At 55.6% G+C, this 15203-nt stretch overlaps 4 protein-coding genes across 11 annotated transcripts in view; 1 reads left to right on the forward strand and 3 right to left on the reverse strand.

The window, feature by feature from the left end:
* Positions 1–1364: 1364 nt before the first annotated feature.
* On the reverse strand, positions 1365–6347 carry RING1 (ring finger protein 1). 2 transcript variants are annotated; one of them, XM_017522704.1, is made up of 7 exons: positions 5537–6347; positions 5280–5414; positions 4384–4544; positions 4040–4255; positions 2535–2924; positions 2080–2353; positions 1365–1783 (listed from the first exon to the last, which is right to left on the reverse strand). In XM_017522704.1, the coding sequence occupies exons 2-7, from the start codon at positions 5355–5357 to the stop codon at positions 1682–1684; spliced, it is 1221 nt and encodes a 406-aa protein (XP_017378193.1). In that variant the 5' UTR covers positions 5358–5414; positions 5537–6347; the 3' UTR covers positions 1365–1681. The 2 variants fall into 2 exon arrangements, with proteins under 2 accessions (XP_017378193.1, XP_037592211.1); XM_037736283.1 differs by lacking the exons at positions 5280–5414; positions 5537–6347 and having other exon boundaries at positions 4348–4424.
* A 999-nt stretch (positions 6348–7346) lies between these two features.
* HSD17B8 (hydroxysteroid 17-beta dehydrogenase 8) lies at positions 7347–9728 on the reverse strand. The gene is made up of 9 exons (XM_017522705.1): positions 9450–9728; positions 9046–9263; positions 8828–8944; positions 8625–8717; positions 8436–8521; positions 8248–8332; positions 8005–8047; positions 7733–7807; positions 7347–7543 (listed from the first exon to the last, which is right to left on the reverse strand). The coding sequence occupies exons 1-9, from the start codon at positions 9499–9501 to the stop codon at positions 7527–7529; spliced, it is 786 nt and encodes a 261-aa protein (XP_017378194.1). The 5' UTR covers positions 9502–9728; the 3' UTR covers positions 7347–7526.
* Positions 9729–9734: 6 nt separating this feature from the next.
* Positions 9735–13340, reverse strand: SLC39A7 (solute carrier family 39 member 7). 4 transcript variants are annotated; one of them, XM_017522700.2, is made up of 8 exons: positions 13228–13340; positions 12510–12924; positions 12253–12421; positions 12040–12093; positions 11744–11908; positions 11472–11612; positions 11066–11262; positions 9735–10638 (listed from the first exon to the last, which is right to left on the reverse strand). In XM_017522700.2, the coding sequence occupies exons 2-8, from the start codon at positions 12921–12923 to the stop codon at positions 10366–10368; spliced, it is 1413 nt and encodes a 470-aa protein (XP_017378189.1). In that variant the 5' UTR covers position 12924; positions 13228–13340; the 3' UTR covers positions 9735–10365. The 4 variants fall into 4 exon arrangements, with proteins under 4 accessions (XP_017378189.1, XP_017378190.1, XP_017378192.1 ...); XM_017522701.2 differs by having other exon boundaries at positions 12510–13294; XM_017522703.2 differs by lacking the exon at positions 13228–13340 and having other exon boundaries at positions 12253–12405; positions 12778–12829.
* A 105-nt stretch (positions 13341–13445) lies between these two features.
* The window catches only part of RXRB (retinoid X receptor beta), a 7163-nt gene continuing 5405 nt past the window's right edge, over positions 13446–15203 (forward strand). For 2 of the 4 annotated variants that reach the window (XM_017522696.2, XM_017522697.2), the window contains exons 1-2: positions 13446–13924; positions 14748–14995. In XM_017522696.2, coding sequence (XP_017378185.1) covers positions 13690–13924; positions 14748–14995 — 483 coding nt within the window. In that variant the 5' untranslated portion in view covers positions 13446–13689. The remainder of the gene's footprint in view (positions 13925–14747; positions 14996–15203) is intronic. The other 2 variants (XM_017522698.2, XM_017522699.2) reach the window with 1 other exon arrangement.

Here is a 15203-nt window from a genome sequence, read left to right on the forward strand (position 1 = left end):
TAGGGCTGGGGAGGACAAGGAGGGTGAGGACAGACGATCCCGGCAGCCCCTGGAGCCAGAAGAGAAGTCAGGTTAACCCCATACTTTCGGCTTCCACCTCGGTATCTCACCCGACTCCTCCCACCTGCTTCTCTACCCTGAAACTCCAGAAACACTACCCACCTGCCTCCCACTACAACTTCCCTGTATACCCACACCTCCTGGCTGCTGGGGTCTGGGAGGACGGGCGTCAGGATCACGGGTTCCAGGGAAGTGGGTGTAGAAAGGAGCTCCTAGGAGGGTAGAAGTGGGTGTTTTCTGCTTCTGCAGGCCAGGGGCCAGTCAGCCCCATTGGTCCACAGTACTTGCCGGGGCTGGAGGATCCCCCACCTTCGTCTGCGGGATTGAGGCACCGCGGAGGAGGCGAACAAAGGAGAAATCGCAAGGGTGGAGAAGGAAGCCATCGGATCCGCGGGCGGGCCGTCCACTCCGCGGAACTGGGAGGGCCAAGCGGGCTTCACCTGCACGGCCGGCTCCTCTGCCAGCGAGACCGAGAATGGAGCGAAGGGGAGGAATTTGGGGCCGGAGGGGCTGGGGGTACCACGAGCAGAGGAAACAGGAAGTGAGAGGCAGAGAGGCTGGGGGCGGTGGAAGGACCCCCAGTCGGTTCTGGAGAAGCGATTCGTCTTCCCAAATCCTGGCACAGCCCTGGACCCGGAGCGCAGGCGTGCGCCCCAGTCCCCCTAGCCTCAGGCTTAGTGCCCAGCTCCGCTCGCGGAACTCGAGGCCGGGAAGGCAGCCGCGGCTTTCCTGGATGCCCCGACTCCTATGCTCTCGGCCGCCGCCTGGACCAACACAGAACTACAGTTCCCGGGCGGCCTTCCCTCCGCTCAGCCCCGCCGCGCGGCGGGCGAAGGCTGTGTACTCACGCTCCTAGTCCGCAGCCCAGCCTGCCCTTTTTTGGGAGGCGGACCGGGAACACCGAGCTGCTCCGCAGCCCTCCCCACCTCCCTCCCTCTTTGCAGCTGTGGAAACCAGCTGCTGGCAGTGACTTCCAAACATCCCTTTCTCTTTTGAGCCATTTTCCTGCTTTTCCCTTTGGTGCTGAAACCCTGGATTTCAGCCTGGGCGACTCAGGTTCTACAGGGAAAGTTTGGGGTCTGACTTCACACCAGTCTGTTCTTTCTCCTCTCTTTCAGCTTCATAGATGGTTTCTATTTTCATACAGATTTGCGAATCTGGAGTTTCTGACGACATATCACAAATAACCTGACATTTTTCTCCCCATTTCCAAGGCTGATTCTACATGATTTCTAGACCTCCCTCCCCAATCTATTTTCCTTTTTCTTGTACACCCCTGATAAACAGACACACAGAACTGCAGGTTTCAAAGAGGAAAAAAAGCACATTTGTTGTTGGTAGGATGGTGTGAAGGGGAGGGTTCTTCACCTTCTCCAACACCTTATATAGATGGGATGTTGCGGGCAATAGAAAAGGCAGCAGATGGGGGCGTGTTTTGCCCCACTCTGTACAATATAGAAGAATCTCATATAGATACTTTGTATAAAAGCCACATGTCCTCATTTGTGTCCTCTTGCTGGCTGGCTAGGCTGGGGGTACTGGGGGACAAAGAAGCTGGGGTGATGGGCCAGGACACAGGGATACCCCATGGTCCCCTTCCTCTGGCTGTCCCCTTGCAGGGTCACTTTGGATCCTTGGTGGGAGCATAGCACAGCTCCAGTGGCCGGGACACCTTCCAGAACTTCTCATTCACCAGCTCCAGGGTCAGCGAACCATTCAACGTCTGAGGAGGGAGTAAAAGGGAGAGAGGGGGAAAAGAGAGAAGAAAGTTGCAGAAGATGGAAAAGGAAATGAATGAGAGGCAAAAGGTGACCAAGGGAGGAGGAAAGAAAAAAGGAATAATAAAAAGGATGGGGCAAGAAAGAAGGACATGGATGATGGGAAAGGAGAAAGGACAGAGAAAGAGATGAAGGAGGTAGAGAAGAGTGCTGATGAGTCAGACCAGGCTTACGATTCTGTGTGGCCCAGACCACCCTCCCTCCTCTCCCCTCTTCTATCACTGCCCTCAGAAGCTCTCACCGTAAACGCCCCGCCTCCAGGTGCAATGTAGATGGTGTACTGCTTTTCACTGACGCCCTCCAGGCTGGGCAAAGCAGGCTCCTCAGGACCGTCACCTCCTCCGGCACCCCCACCCTCACCACCACCCCCATCAGGTCCTCCAGTGTCAGAGGCACCCCCTCCAGGCCCTCCGGGCTCCCCTGCTTCCTGCTGCTGCCTCCGCTCGAGGGCAATGCGCAGGGCCAAGTACTTGGAGAGATGGTCCACTGTAGCATTCCCAGTTGTCTTGACATACCTGGAGTGGGAGGGAGGACAGGCTTAGTGCCAGGATGCCTCAGATGGGGACCGGAGGTAGAGGCTTTCCAAAATGGCTTCTGGGTTGGGGTGGTATTTTGGGTTTGGGCAAAGCCCACTTCTGATGGAAATCTATGTGATCTTTGGTTTCTCAGTGGTTGGGGAAAGACAGGGCTCCTCACCTCGTCTGGCAGTATTCTCCCTTCTCCACGAGCAGCGGGTGGGGCCGGAACACGAGCTCAATTTCTCCACCTGGCTCTGGGGGGCTGGGGGCCCCAGGAGGGCTTGGGGGGCCCAGGGTTCCCCCTCCTAGAGTCCCTGCCCGGTCACCAGAGTCTTCCGAACCGGCGCCCCCACCCACTCCACCAGTGCCACCTCCCCCTGTCCCTACACTGCTCCCCCCTGCACCCCCTCCACGGGGTCGCTTGGGAGCAGGGCCTGGGGCAGAGTCAGGGGCGGAGTCTGAGCTCACATCTTCTCCATCTCCTTCACCCTCCCCAGGCTCTCCTTCCCCCCCACTCATCGTTGTGGTCTGATCTGACCCGGGTATCGGCCGCCTCACACGCTGGGCCCTGTAGAAGCAAATGGTTAAGGTTAAAAAACATCCAGGATAAAGGGCTAAAACTTTAAACTTCAGAGAATTAAGACATAGGGAAAATCCTAATGATGATCTTAGCACTAAACACTATGTGCTAAGCACTCTGCACCAATCCCCCCACCTAATACAACGAATCCTGTGATACAGGTAATTATCTCTATTTGATGGCTGAGGAAACTGAAGCTTAGAGAGGTTAAGTAACTGGTTAGTGATCTTAGGCTGTCACCTCTCAAAGTGTGGTAGCAGCACAGACATCCCCTGGGAGCTTGTGAAATGCAGACTCTCAGGCCCAGCTCTAGACCTACTGAATCAGAATTTGCATCTTAAGAAGACCTACAAGTAATTTGGATACACATGAAAGACTGAGAGATACTAGCCTAGAAGGTGATTTAACTTCTAGCAGTATGAATCCAGAGCTGATTCTCAAAATCGCTCTATTGTTTATTGTTCTAACTTCTAGAAAGTCAAAGGGTAAACTATAATTTTCCTTGTTTTTTTTTTTTTTTGAGACAGGGCCTTGTTCTGTCACCCAGGCTGGAGGGCAGTGGTATGATCATGGCTCACTGCAGCCTCAACTTCCTAGGCTCAAACGATCCTCTTACCTCAGCCTCCCAAGTAGCTAGGACTACAGGCATGTGCCACCACGCCCAGCTGAATTTTTAACTTTTTGTAGAGATGAGGTTTCCCTATGTTACTCAATCTGGTGTCAAACTCCTGGACTCAAGCGATCCTCCCACCCTCACCTCCCAAAGTGCTGGGACTACTGATGTGAGCCACTGTGCCCAGCCCTATATTTTTCTTAAGAATAGCAGTGCCAGTTGCTTACTAGGACTCAAGCGATCCTCCCACAGTGCTGGGATTATGGATGTGAAACACTGTGCCCAGTCCTATATTTTTCTTTAAGAATAGCAGTGCCAGTTGTTTACTAAGAAACTGCAATTTACACCCATGATTTCCAGTCCTAATGATCAGTCTGTGGGTAGCTCTTAGGATGCTGAAGCTTAGAAGCTAGTAGGCAACAAAGACAGTATCAGGACTCTGACCCACGGACCAATCCCAGCAGTCCTGTTTCTCTCCTGACCCTCACACCTGTGCATGGCCTGCATGCGCAGCCCCTCCTCAATGCTGGAACTCAATGCCTGCTGGTTGTGCAGGCGGCTCAGGCGGATAAGCACTCGGTCTTGATGGGCCTCGTATTCCTCCCGGCTGGGATAGATCTTAGAGATCAGGGCATCGAAGTTGGGGTCTGGCCGTAGGGATCGCTTGGATACCAGCTTCTTTCGGCAGGTAGGACACTCCTTGTTCCTGGGGTAGGAGAAGGGAAGCCCTGATTGGTCAGTCAAGGGAACTGAAGCCTAGGCTGAACCAAGACCAATGAGAGGGCCCTAATTTTGTACCCCTTCATCTTATCTCAAACATGTCTTTCCTATTACCCGCTCCGCAGGGCTGTAACAATGCAGTCAGAGCAGAATCTGTGGAGGCACTCCTTGGTGGTCATCGTATTCTTCAGCATGTCCAGGCAGATAGGGCACATGAGTTCCGAATGCAGTGACCGAGGGGAAACAGCAATCTCTGTGCCATCCATTATGGCTTCCTGGAGGTATCAGTAAGTAGAAAGGTGGTGTGGGTTAGGGGAAAGGGGTTTTAGAAACAGCCCATAAAATGAGAATTTTGAGAAATACAGTGAGAGGGCAGAATCTAGATACCCATGTTGGTCTCTACAGGAGACAAAACTCTGAGAAAGAGAAGGACTGATGACTTGGAGAGAATGGAGAAAAGACAGACTTTAGTGTCCATTAACTAACAGTAGGAGCTTTGGAATAGGAGGATCTGACGTGGGTAAGTGGCCTAGGAGTGAGGATGGCACAGATCTGTGGTTGGGCAAGACTATTCAACAAAAATTTTTAAAGTCCTGGTGCTACCTGTATCAGAACCCCATAGAATGCCTGTGAAAAATTCAGATTCTGAGTACCCAATCCACTACTGAATCAGAATGCTGGGGGGCATGACGCTCTACGTTTAATAAAACTCCCAAAGTGAGTCTTATATGCACTGACTTATAACACTGAATGAGGAAGAGGGAAGGTAATTTTTGTTTGTGATCTTTCAAATGAAGATAATAATACTTGCTCCACCTCTCTGGCAGGGCTGTTTTGAGGATTAAATGAGATGAATGCGAAAGTGGCTGTGAAAAGAGTAAGATGATTCAAAGGTAGGGCCATACAGAGCAGAATAGAGCGAATTATGGAAAAGAAGCTGTCTGTGATGGGGTCTGTGGATGGAGGGGTTTGCGGGAGGCGGTAAGCCTGAAAGGGAGAATGCCTGTCACCTGCGGGGTCCGGTGCAGCTCATACAGACTCAGTTCCCACGTTTTGCTGGCATTCTGGGCATTCGCCGGCGTCGTCATGGTGACCGGGCACAGACCCCTGCTAGGGCCGCACAGTCGAGGAGGAGGAGAGGAAGGCTGGGGTCGGGGGAATGGGAGGAGGGCGTTAGGGGGGCCGCCCCTCGCGCAGACCCCGCCCCTCCAGAAGCGCCCCTCTCCGCCCCCGCCCCCGCCGCCGCCACGCCGGCGCTGCCCCTCACCCGGCTCCAGGCGTTCTCGCTCCCGCCGCCGCCGCGCCTCTCCCTAGGCCCGGGCTCCTGGGCCAAGTTCGCTCGGTCCGCAACCGCTGCTCAGACAGCAGCTCCCGCCACCGCAGCCGCCATGGCCCGGGCGCTGGGGCCCTACGTCACTTCCGCCTGCTCCGCCACTCCACCCGCCCCCCACCCCCCGCCGGCGGAGACGTCACCCGCCATTCGCGGCGCGGGTGGGACGGGACGTGGACGCCGAAGTTCCCCCGCCCACGCGATGGGCTCACCCGGCGTAAGGATCCTGCGTCCCGGGAGTTGTGCGCCACGTGGGGACCACGGTCTCCGCCCCCGGCCCAGCACCGTCTCGCGGTCAACAATCTCAGCCTGGGTTCCCTTCCAGAGGCCCCCACCCGGGGCCTCCGCTCCGGGGGGCGGGGCCTGGAATCTTTGGGACCCCTGGAGGGGACCGAGGGCTCGTGAAAAGGGCCACCTCCCCCACTCTGCGTACCCTGGCGGCTCTGGGGATCAACCCCCCTCACTTCTCCGTAATCCTCATTCCAGGATCCCGGGGAAAAAGGCTGCAAAAGATCCTCCGCCCCTTTAGTCCTCTAGTCCTGAGAACACAACTAGGTCCCGAAGTGCTCAGGATTCCCCTTACCACCCAGGGGACTCGCTGCACCCTCCGCTTTGGTTCTCCCTAGACCCTCCGACCCGCTCTCCCCCTCGAGGTTTGGGGGCAGCGGCTCGGGACGTCCAGACTCAACTCTCGGCCGGAGCCATAGACTCGAGAATTGCGTTTGGACAATCAGGAGCCGCGGCCCGGGGCGGGGCAGGGAGAGAGGCGCACCAGAGGAACCGGGGAATGGAGACACCACGCGGAAGCAGGGATACACACAAGATGGGGCCCCCATTGGGGAGGGGGTGTGCGCGTGTGGGTGGGGTACACAGGGGCAGAATGTCTGGAGTGGGAAGTGGGCAGAAGCCTCTTCCAGAACTCTAGAGTAAACGAAGGGGATGCGGAGGAAAGAGAAGAGGAAGGGGCAGTGCGATTCCCAATGAGGGCAGGGAATGAGAGGGATATGGGGCGGGGGTTGGGGGAAGAGACCGTGATGGGCGTCCTGTCCCCGCCAGTGCTGAGGCTCCCGGACTTGGTCTGCGGCTGCCAGGGGGTGGCCTGTCTCTGGGACAAGCCAGCAGTGGGTGCCTTCGCCCCCCACCCCAGTTGCCCCCTACTTCCCTGTCTTCTCCTTCAGTCCGTGGCCAGTCCTTATGTGGGCGCCAGAGTCGATTAGCGCAGACCCCCTCCCCTTCCTCCTCCTCTTCCCAGCCCCCTCCCTCCTGTTCTCTCCAGCCCCTTTCATCGGCTGGTTCATTCCCCTAATCCTGGCCCCCTCCCCTAATCCCCCCCATCCGACCCCAGGCCGGCTGCAGCTATTGTAAGGTGGAGAGAAAGGGGAGGGGGGACTCACAGAAAGGAGAGGGGTGGGGGAGGGCCACCTGTTCCAAGACCCCCTTCCAAGGCCAGACTGGACACCAGGATGGGGCCATGAACAAATTACCCTTGGGGACCATAGGACCCAGGGAGCTGGGGGGAGGGAACTGGTGCTGCAGAACCAGTGGAAGGGGGTGACGAAGAAACCCCTCCCTCCAAAAAGACCCAGAGTGTCACGCATACACAGTGACACACACTCTTTCCTCTCACACCCGGCGGCGGGGGTTGCCCTGGGAGACCAAGCAGTGAAAGGGAACAATCCTTCGGGAAAGGGAAAGGAGGGGGAAGTGGGGAAGGGTCTGAGGGCTTGGACACAAGAAGAACCGGAGGTGGCAGGGAAGAGGATTTGAAATTTATTAGGGTCACAAGCACCCCTGCTTCCCATATTCAGCATTCCTGAGCCATACACTGCCACCCCTTTTGTAGCCTGGGAACTTAGAGTCCTCATCAGCAGGAGGCCGGGCAGAGTGGTGGTGGGGGGGTGAGCAGAGTCCAGGGTCCTTGAGGCAGTTACATGAAAAGACCTCCTGGGAGGGGCAGAAACATTTGGACAGATGCATGGGTGGAGAGACAAATGGGCTGGGGGGGTGCCCACTTCTATCCCTGCCCTTGGGAACCTCTGCCCTTTCCAGTGGCTCCAGACTCCCCTTACTTGCTTTCTCATATAGTCTGGGTTCCAATTCTCTGCCCTCTCCCTCCCCATGTTGGCCTCATACCAGTGACTTCCACTGAGGCCCCTGTGATGTATCCACTATCTTCAGATGCCAAGAATGCGACCACATCTGCCACATCTATGAGAATGGTGGGGAGAGGGCAGAATCCTGCTCACTCCCATAGACCCAAAATAGCCAAAATCTCTCACCGAAGACCCCTCTCCCCACAAACCCCAACACAGACACAAACCACCAGTCCCCTAACAAATCCCAAAACCTTGGGGTCTCTTCATTCAGGCCCCCTTCCCAGGGACTCCTCTCCATTTGGTGCTCACCCTCAGGGTCTCCCCAGTGTCCCATTGGGATCATTCCAGTAATCTGTAAGGAAATATTCATACGCAGGTGAAAGCCACTTTTATAAATTTTTTTGAAGACTAAGTCTGTGACCCTTTTTTGTCTTCATTCCTCATATATTTATTGAATACTTAATGTTTGCCAGGAATTGTGCCCAGTATTCTCTTCTGGGAAGCCCAGATTGAGTCTCTGAATGATTCTGCCCTCCACCCACAGCCTCCTACCTTGTCCATCACTTTCTGTGGCACTTTCTGTGTCATGGGTGTTGCAATGAACCCTGGAAGGACAGCGTTACAGCGGATCCCATGTCTGTGGGAAGGAGAGTGGCTGCTGATTCTGGAGAGGACTGAATGCTGGTGCCTCCCTTAGACCCCCCAAGGTGCTCTCCAGTGCCCTCACGCATCTGACCAACCGTCCAAGCTCTTGGGCTGCAGTCTGGGTCAGCCCAATCACTCCAGCCTTGGATGCTGCATAGTTTGTCTGTCCCATGTTCCCCACCTATAGGTGGTGAGTCAGGGATGTGGAATGAGCCAGCAGTCTCAAGGAGGGGTTCTCCTTTCTATGCCACTTGGCTGGCTGACCTCATCCAACTCAACCTGACCTTTCCTACGATGCTACTGATGTTGATGATGGAACCACGGCAACCACTGGACACTAGGGCTTGGCCTGCAGCCTGAGTGACTAGGAAGGTGCCCTGGTGGGAAAGGGTAACAAGGGAGAAAAGATCAGCTGGGATGACAGCCCTCCTCCGACTCGCCCCCCCAGACTAAGGGGGCCAAAAGTCGCAGGTTCAGAGATCACCACCTTGAGATTGACAGCTATGACTTTGTCCCAGTCATCCTCAGACATGTGCAGCAGAAACCCATCCCGGGTGATGCCCGCACAGGACACAACGACAGATGGTGGGCGAGAAAAGCAGGCCTATGGGAGGGGGAGGTTATGCATCAAAAAAACCCCACAAAGAGCCGGGGCAATGGAAGCAATATTAGAGCTTTAAAGGGAGAAGGTGGCCTGGCGTTCACCTGCACTTGTTCCAGCAGGCGTCTGGCGGCACTGGCCTCAGACACGTCAGCCTGGAAGGCAGCGTGGTTCCCTCGGGGCGGCCCCTCCTTGCTCCCTGGCTGGCCCAGCAGCCGCACTGTCTCCTGTGCCGCTGCCCCGTCCAGGTCGCAGGCGGCTACGGTGGCCCCCTCTCCGGCCAGCCGCACACTGACCGCCCGGCCGATGCCGCTCCCCGCACCTGAGGTAGGACAGAACACGCCGGGACCAGGCAGGGGGAGGAGAGGGCAGGGATCAGAGGTCACAGGGCAAAAAGTTAGTAAAATGTGGAAAAGGGGCCAGAGGTTACAGCGGCCGCGGACTCCAAGGACACGCCCCTGACATCACTCCAACACCCCAAACCAGCCCGGGAGAGCAGCCCCTCAACCTGTGACCAAAGCCAGTGCAGAGCAGAGCCGGTGCTGGAGCTGAGACGCCATGGCCGACTGCGGGTGGGTGGGAACCCCAGCACTAAGCCAATCCTAGTGCAGAGGGGGCGTGGCTCACGCAAAGCCGGGGCCAATCGAAGCCCCGCCAGCCTTAGGCCATCTGCGGCCACCAGCGCTGGCCGACCTCCCACCGCGGGGGCGTGGCCAGACACTGCTGTTCGGGGGGCCAACGGTGTGGGGAGGACAAGGGGCCCCATTCCCCCCAAAAAGACAAAGACTTCATGTGGGGCGGAAGATCTGAGGACTTTATTTCCGGTCACCACCCCTCCTCCCCCTCTATTCAAACACAGTGATATAAAAGAAATAGAAACAAAAATTCAGGCCGTGAGATTACCAACTAACCCTCTCCCACCCCCCATCCCCCAAATCACTCCCAAATCAGGACACATGATTGACGTTTATGTTTATTCCCCGACTATTCCTGTTACCCTCTCTGTCCAGGACTCTGGTCTTCCCTGAAGCCTCCACCAACTGGTGGGAGAAAGGGAAGTGGACTTTGCAGAACTTTCTGTGTAGCAACTTGGTTCTCTCAGAACAGGTGGAGTAGGGGACACCAAGTAGGCTGCCATCATCCCCTCTCCCTTCCAGCCTTCTTCATGGCCCCATTTAGACCTCCAAAGGCAACAAAATGGTCAGGCGGTGCCCAACACTATGTTCCCTCTGGCCTCTCATTCTCACCTCTACCGCCTCTGTAAGACTGCCAGCCCTTGAAGGCCCTAATGCCAAAGTAACCATTTTCTCAGGCTACAGTTCCTTCCTTTGGTGGATGTCCCTGGCCAGGGCCCCCAACCTCCACACACCCCTGACCTGGAGTGAGGGGTAGAGGTTTGGGGCAGGGGTAGTTTATCCCACCCCTCACTCGAGGTGGGCAATCAGCACCATCATGACAACTCCCCCCAGCAGCCCCAGCACCTCCAGAAATGACTGCAATGGTGATGCCTCCCTCAGCAGCTCTGGCAACACAGACACTGTTGCCACGTAGATAAAGCCACCTGCAGTAAACGGCAGGACCCAGCCAGGACCTGCACCACCTGCAACTTCACTGCCCACTGTTCCTCCTTCAGCGAGAAGAGCACAGGCAGTGCCTGCCAGTGCCCCTACTGCTGTCAGTAGTTGCAGACGCATCGCCTGATGGGCAGAAAAGAGAAAGAGACACTCACCAACAGCTAAAGATTATCAGTGGGTTTAGAAGTGGCTGGTGGGATATAGGTATAAGGGACATGGATTTGGAAACTAAACATCAAAGTAAAAAGGGGGAGGAATAGACAATTTCTGAAAAAAATCTTAGAGATCAGAGATCCTTTCCACAGACTTTCTGATTGAGTAGGTATGTGTGTGTAAGACTTCACTAAACCATTCAGATTGTTTATAGACCATAGTTTAAGAAATACTGAGCTAAAGGACAAAGAAACCAGAACTTCTTCCTGCTCATTTCTAGGAGACTTGTCAATGATAGCATGAATTGTTTAGAACTAATAAGAGGCTGTTTTGGGTTTAGGGTGAGTGAGCAGAAACAAAGGGTTTGAGGCAGCCGTGTTCGGCAGACATCACCAACCTGCTTTTTGCTGCAGCCAGACTGGACCAAGATGGCAAAGTCTCCAACCTCATGGGGCACTTCGTGTAGCAGGACAGTCATTGTGGTCAGGATCCCTAGTCCCCGACCCCCTCGAAAGGAGGCCCCAATGGCCAGACCATCAGTGAAGTTGTGTGCCAAGTCAGCAGCCAGATTCAGGTATCCCGACACACGCAGATCTTGTACAGGACAAGAAGAGAAAATGATCAGAGGCCTCCATCACCACTTGTTCCAGTCTTGGTCAGCTGTCCTCACATGTCCCCTCAGAGACCACTTCACACCCAGTCCCTTAGTGTTTCCCAGACACCTGCCATTACCTACAGCACATATTCCATGTGATTTGTGAGGATGTCCCTTGCCCAAATTTATCACCAACTCTGGCCCTTACCCAAGCCTCTTTTTTCTTCTTCATGCTTCTGAGGTCTCACTGGCCCATCTTTGGGTACTGTGCTCCCTCCTCGCCTCTTCTGGACCCCCCCTGTTTCCTTTTCTTCTTCCTCTGAGCTCTGTTTCTCCTTGGTAGAACGCTCTGAGGGAAGAAAGGAGTTGGTGAGAGTGGAGAACAGATCTTCCAATAAGTCCTCCCCCTCCTGAGGGCCATAAGATGAGGAGATTCTGAGGCAGGCAAGTCAGCTTTTGGAAAGTTGTTCCTGGGCTCACCCTGTCTTCCATGTCCATGACTTCCACGTGTGTGACTATGAGCATGTTCATGTCCATGACTGTGTCCATGTCCTCCTTTCACATGTCTCACAAATTTCTCCACGACCAGAAAAGCAACAATTCCACTGAGAACCCACAGTCCCACAGACAGAATGGGGCCCTGGCCTGGGAATAGAAGCATTGAGACATTAAAGGAGATGTGCATTCCAGACTTCTTAAGTGCAGGAGGTCAGGAATAGGGAGAAACGGACCTTCCCCAGCACCCCAACTCCTGTCCCCATCTGTCTCTTCCTCACCACTGTGGGAGTGTCCATGTCCAGGTTGCTCCAGAGTGTGGTGAGAATGAGGTTCTGGAAGAAGGGGGGGAAACCAAATGAGGGAATATCTGACCCAAAGGGTGTGTATTCTGGGGGAATATTGGAAGGTCAGGAATCAGAAAGGAGAAGTAACCCTTTTCCCCCAAAGAACAAAATAGGTTAGATTTGAGGTAGAAGTCAGAGGTTACTTACCAAGAGCATGAGGAATGAGGTGCAGGAAGGCGTCTCCCAGGAGCCCACCGGAAGCAAAACTGAGCAAGATCTGAAGTAGAGACCGATGCCGGGGAGAGTTTGACTCCACAGGGATAAGAAAGAGGACAAAAAATGGAGCTGCTGAGATCAGCACTGTGGCCCCCAGTGCCTGGTGAGAGAGAATCAGGGTCAAGTACTGTGGAGTTTCCCAGCAATCCAGAACCAGCCCCTCTCTCTCCCATCCCCTGGAGACTCACATAAGCCCAGAGAGTGACAGCATCCAGGTCCCGCTTGATGCCTGGAGCCCCAGGCTCCCCATAGCCTCCATGGCTATGCTCATGGTCATGTCCATGTCCTCTGTGGTAGAGGCTCTCATGGGAGTGGCCATGGCTATGGCCATGGTGTAAATCCTCATGTGAATGTCCATGGTCGTTACCGTGGGTATGTCCATGCCAGATGCTCTCGTGAGTGTGGCCATGGCCGTGGGCATGGCTGTGTCCATGGTGGAAATCTTCATGTGAGTGCCTGTGGCTGTGGCCATGGAAGTCCTCTTGCAGATCGTCGTGCAGGTCATCATAACCCCCGTGTCCAGCCACCGGAAGCCCCAAGGCTGCCCAGGTCAGCAGTCCCACGGCCACCCAGTGGGGGACCCCCAGACCTTTGGCCATCATGCTGACCAGAGGGACAGAGACAGTGACTCCACTTGACTCTCAACTCTATACCTAGACAGGGTCCGCTTTACTCCAATCGCACCCTCTGTCCACCTCTATGGGCCGCTCTTCCATTCCCTTAAGTTCCCACCTACATAGTTCCCAAGACTAGTTCTCTTTATGCCGAACCCCCTCCCGGATGTAGGGCTCTGGGACACTAGTCTTTGACCAGCTACTTTACGGACTCTCTGGGCCCTCGTCTCTATGGCTCATTAGGTGAGGGAATGGCCTGGAAAGGATAGAATGAAAAACAGAGAATTCTCACCGGCTCCGGGATCCTCTCCTTTCCCGGTTTGCTTGGACGTGGCAGTCCCGCCTTTAGCTCCCGCGAGAACAGGAAGTTCCGTTCCACCTTCGCCCTAATGCCTTTACCAATATGGCGGCACTCCAGTAGCGACGAAGCCACCCTGCCCTAACGCGCATGCGCGAACGGGGAGGTTATTTGAGGGGAGGGTGGGCGAGGCGGGCTAACAGGCCGGAGGAGACCGCCTCCTCGGTTTCCAACTAGACGAGGGGGCGGGAATTCGCGCCGAGACTTCCCGTCTGTACAAAGATGGCTGCCACATTGGCGCTGTCATTTTGGTACAGAGCAGAACGACGAGCTTAATTCGACCCAATCCAGGCCAGAGTCTTTTTCTCAGGGGCTTCCTCGTGCTCAGCTAATCCTCCGATCAACTCTTGGGAATCCCTGGCACCTCTTCGATATCCCTACTTTCAGCCAGGGATCATGTCTTGGGCCGCTCGCCCGCCCTTCCTCCCTCAGCGGCATGCCGCAGGGCAGTGTGGGCCGGTGGGGGTGCGAAAAGAAATGCATTGTGGGGTCGCGTCCCGGTGGCGGCGGCGACGGCCCTGGCTGGATCCCGCAGCGGCGGCGGCGGCGGCGGTGGCAGGCGGAGAACAACAAACCCCGGAACCGGAGCCGGGGGAGGCCGGACGGGACGGGATGGGCGACAGCGGGCGGGGTGAGTGTCCCAGCGAAAGGGCAGGCGAGCCAGTGACCGCGTTATCTGCAACCCTTCCCCCACAGCCCCCCCAGTGCTCTTTTCCTGGCGCTCCCGCCCCCTTGTTTGTAAACATGCGTCCCTTCCCTCCCGAGGGCCTTAGCGCCCTCCTCCCCTCCAGGGCGGGGCGGGGAAGGGGAGCTTCCGCTCTCCTAGCCTTGACCGCTTGAGGCCTTGGGTACTGGAGGTCGCGGGCGTGGGAAGGGCACGATTCCTCTTAAGCTTTAGGACTTTGGACGTTTGAAGGCAGATTCTGCGTCATAGGAAGGGTCTCTCCCACCTCTTTCCCCTGTACGCCCCGGCTACCCAGCTTTACGCTGGGAATAGAGGGGCTGGATGGTCTACCCCACGTGCTGCCCCACCCACGAGACAGGTGTGGCTTGGGGATGACCTGGTATTCATTCAAATAGATTGCTTGGAAAATTTTTCTCAACTGAGCTATCCTCCTCTCCCTGTCGACTCCCTCCTCTCACCACAATGAGGAGTACGCTGTTTTTTTGTTTTTTTAGCCAGTCAAATATAGCAGTGGGGGGTTGTATACTAATTTTAGTGACGCTAGTGTTAATAAGTTCTGATAACCCACTACCATCGGACCAGCTGGCGTTATACTGTTTTTTTGACAGCAGGATGTCTCTGGACTTAGGGATGGATGGAGTGGGCTGGGTCCAGGCACGGTGGGGTATTAGAGAATTAAAGTCTCTACTTGGATGTTTGAAGACTCATTTTCTTTTTTTGTCTCTCCTGTCTCTGTGTGTCTGTGTGCCTGTACGTACCCCTCTCTCAGACTCCCGAAGCCCAGACAGCTCCTCCCCAAATCCGCTTCCCCAGGGAGTCCCTCCCCCTTCTCCTCCTGGGCCACCCCTACCCCCTTCAACAGCCCCATCCCTTGGAGGCTCTGGGGCCCCACCCCCACCCCCGATGCCACCACCCCCACTGGGCTCTCCCTTTCCAGTCATCAGTTCTTCCATGGGGTCCCCTGGTCTGCCCCCTCCAGCTCCCCCAGGATTCTCCGGGCCTGTCAGCAGCCCCCAGGTGAGAGGTTGTGACCGACTTACTGCCTGGCCACTTTCATTTCCTTGTTTTCTTTGTAACCTCAGATCCTTGTGTGAACTTCCCCATGGCTCATTGACCTTCTGATCCTCTAATCTTGGCAGGCCTGTGGTCTTTGTTGAGACCCCTTGCCTTTCCTGAGGTGACTGAACTTTCAATGCATGCTTCCTCCACTAAAAGAAATCTTAAT

This window comes from Cebus imitator, unplaced genomic scaffold (genome assembly GCF_001604975.1).
Source record: "Cebus imitator isolate Cc_AM_T3 unplaced genomic scaffold, Cebus_imitator-1.0 Scaffold24, whole genome shotgun sequence".
Lineage (NCBI taxonomy): Eukaryota > Metazoa > Chordata > Mammalia > Primates > Cebidae > Cebus > Cebus imitator.

What these genes read in the sequence shown, in the direction of transcription:
- SLC39A7 (XM_017522700.2), bottom strand. Translation starts at nt 12,923, where the DNA reads ATGATGGCCAAAGGTCTGGGGGTCCCCCACTGGGTGGCCGTGGGACTG. An exon ending in ACATGGACACTCCCACAGTG is followed by an intron (nt 11,909 to 12,039) that starts GTGAGGAAGAGA and finishes TTCTATTCCCAG; the next exon opens with GCCAGGGCCCCATTCTGTCT. An exon ending in TCATGGACATGGAAGACAGG is followed by an intron (nt 11,613 to 11,743) that starts GTGAGCCCAGGA and finishes TTCTTCCCTCAG; the next exon opens with AGCGTTCTACCAAGGAGAAA.
- HSD17B8 (XM_017522705.1), bottom strand. Translation starts at nt 9,501, where the DNA reads ATGGCGTCTCAGCTCCAGCACCGGCTCTGCTCTGCACTGGCTTTGGTC. An exon ending in GCAGCCCAAGAGCTTGGACG is followed by an intron (nt 8,333 to 8,435) that starts GTTGGTCAGATG and finishes TCCTTCCCACAG; the next exon opens with ACATGGGATCCGCTGTAACG. An exon ending in ACACTGGGGAGACCCTGAGG is followed by an intron (nt 7,808 to 8,004) that starts GTGAGCACCAAA and finishes CCATTCTCATAG; the next exon opens with ATGTGGCAGATGTGGTCGCA.
- RING1 (XM_017522704.1), bottom strand. Translation starts at nt 5,357, where the DNA reads ATGACGACGCCGGCGAATGCCCAGAATGCCAGCAAAACGTGGGAACTG. An exon ending in AGCTGCACCGGACCCCGCAG is followed by an intron (nt 4,545 to 5,279) that starts GTGACAGGCATT and finishes TGATACCTCCAG; the next exon opens with GAAGCCATAATGGATGGCAC. An exon ending in GTTACAGCCCTGCGGAGCGG is followed by an intron (nt 4,256 to 4,383) that starts GTAATAGGAAAG and finishes CTCCTACCCCAG; the next exon opens with GAACAAGGAGTGTCCTACCT.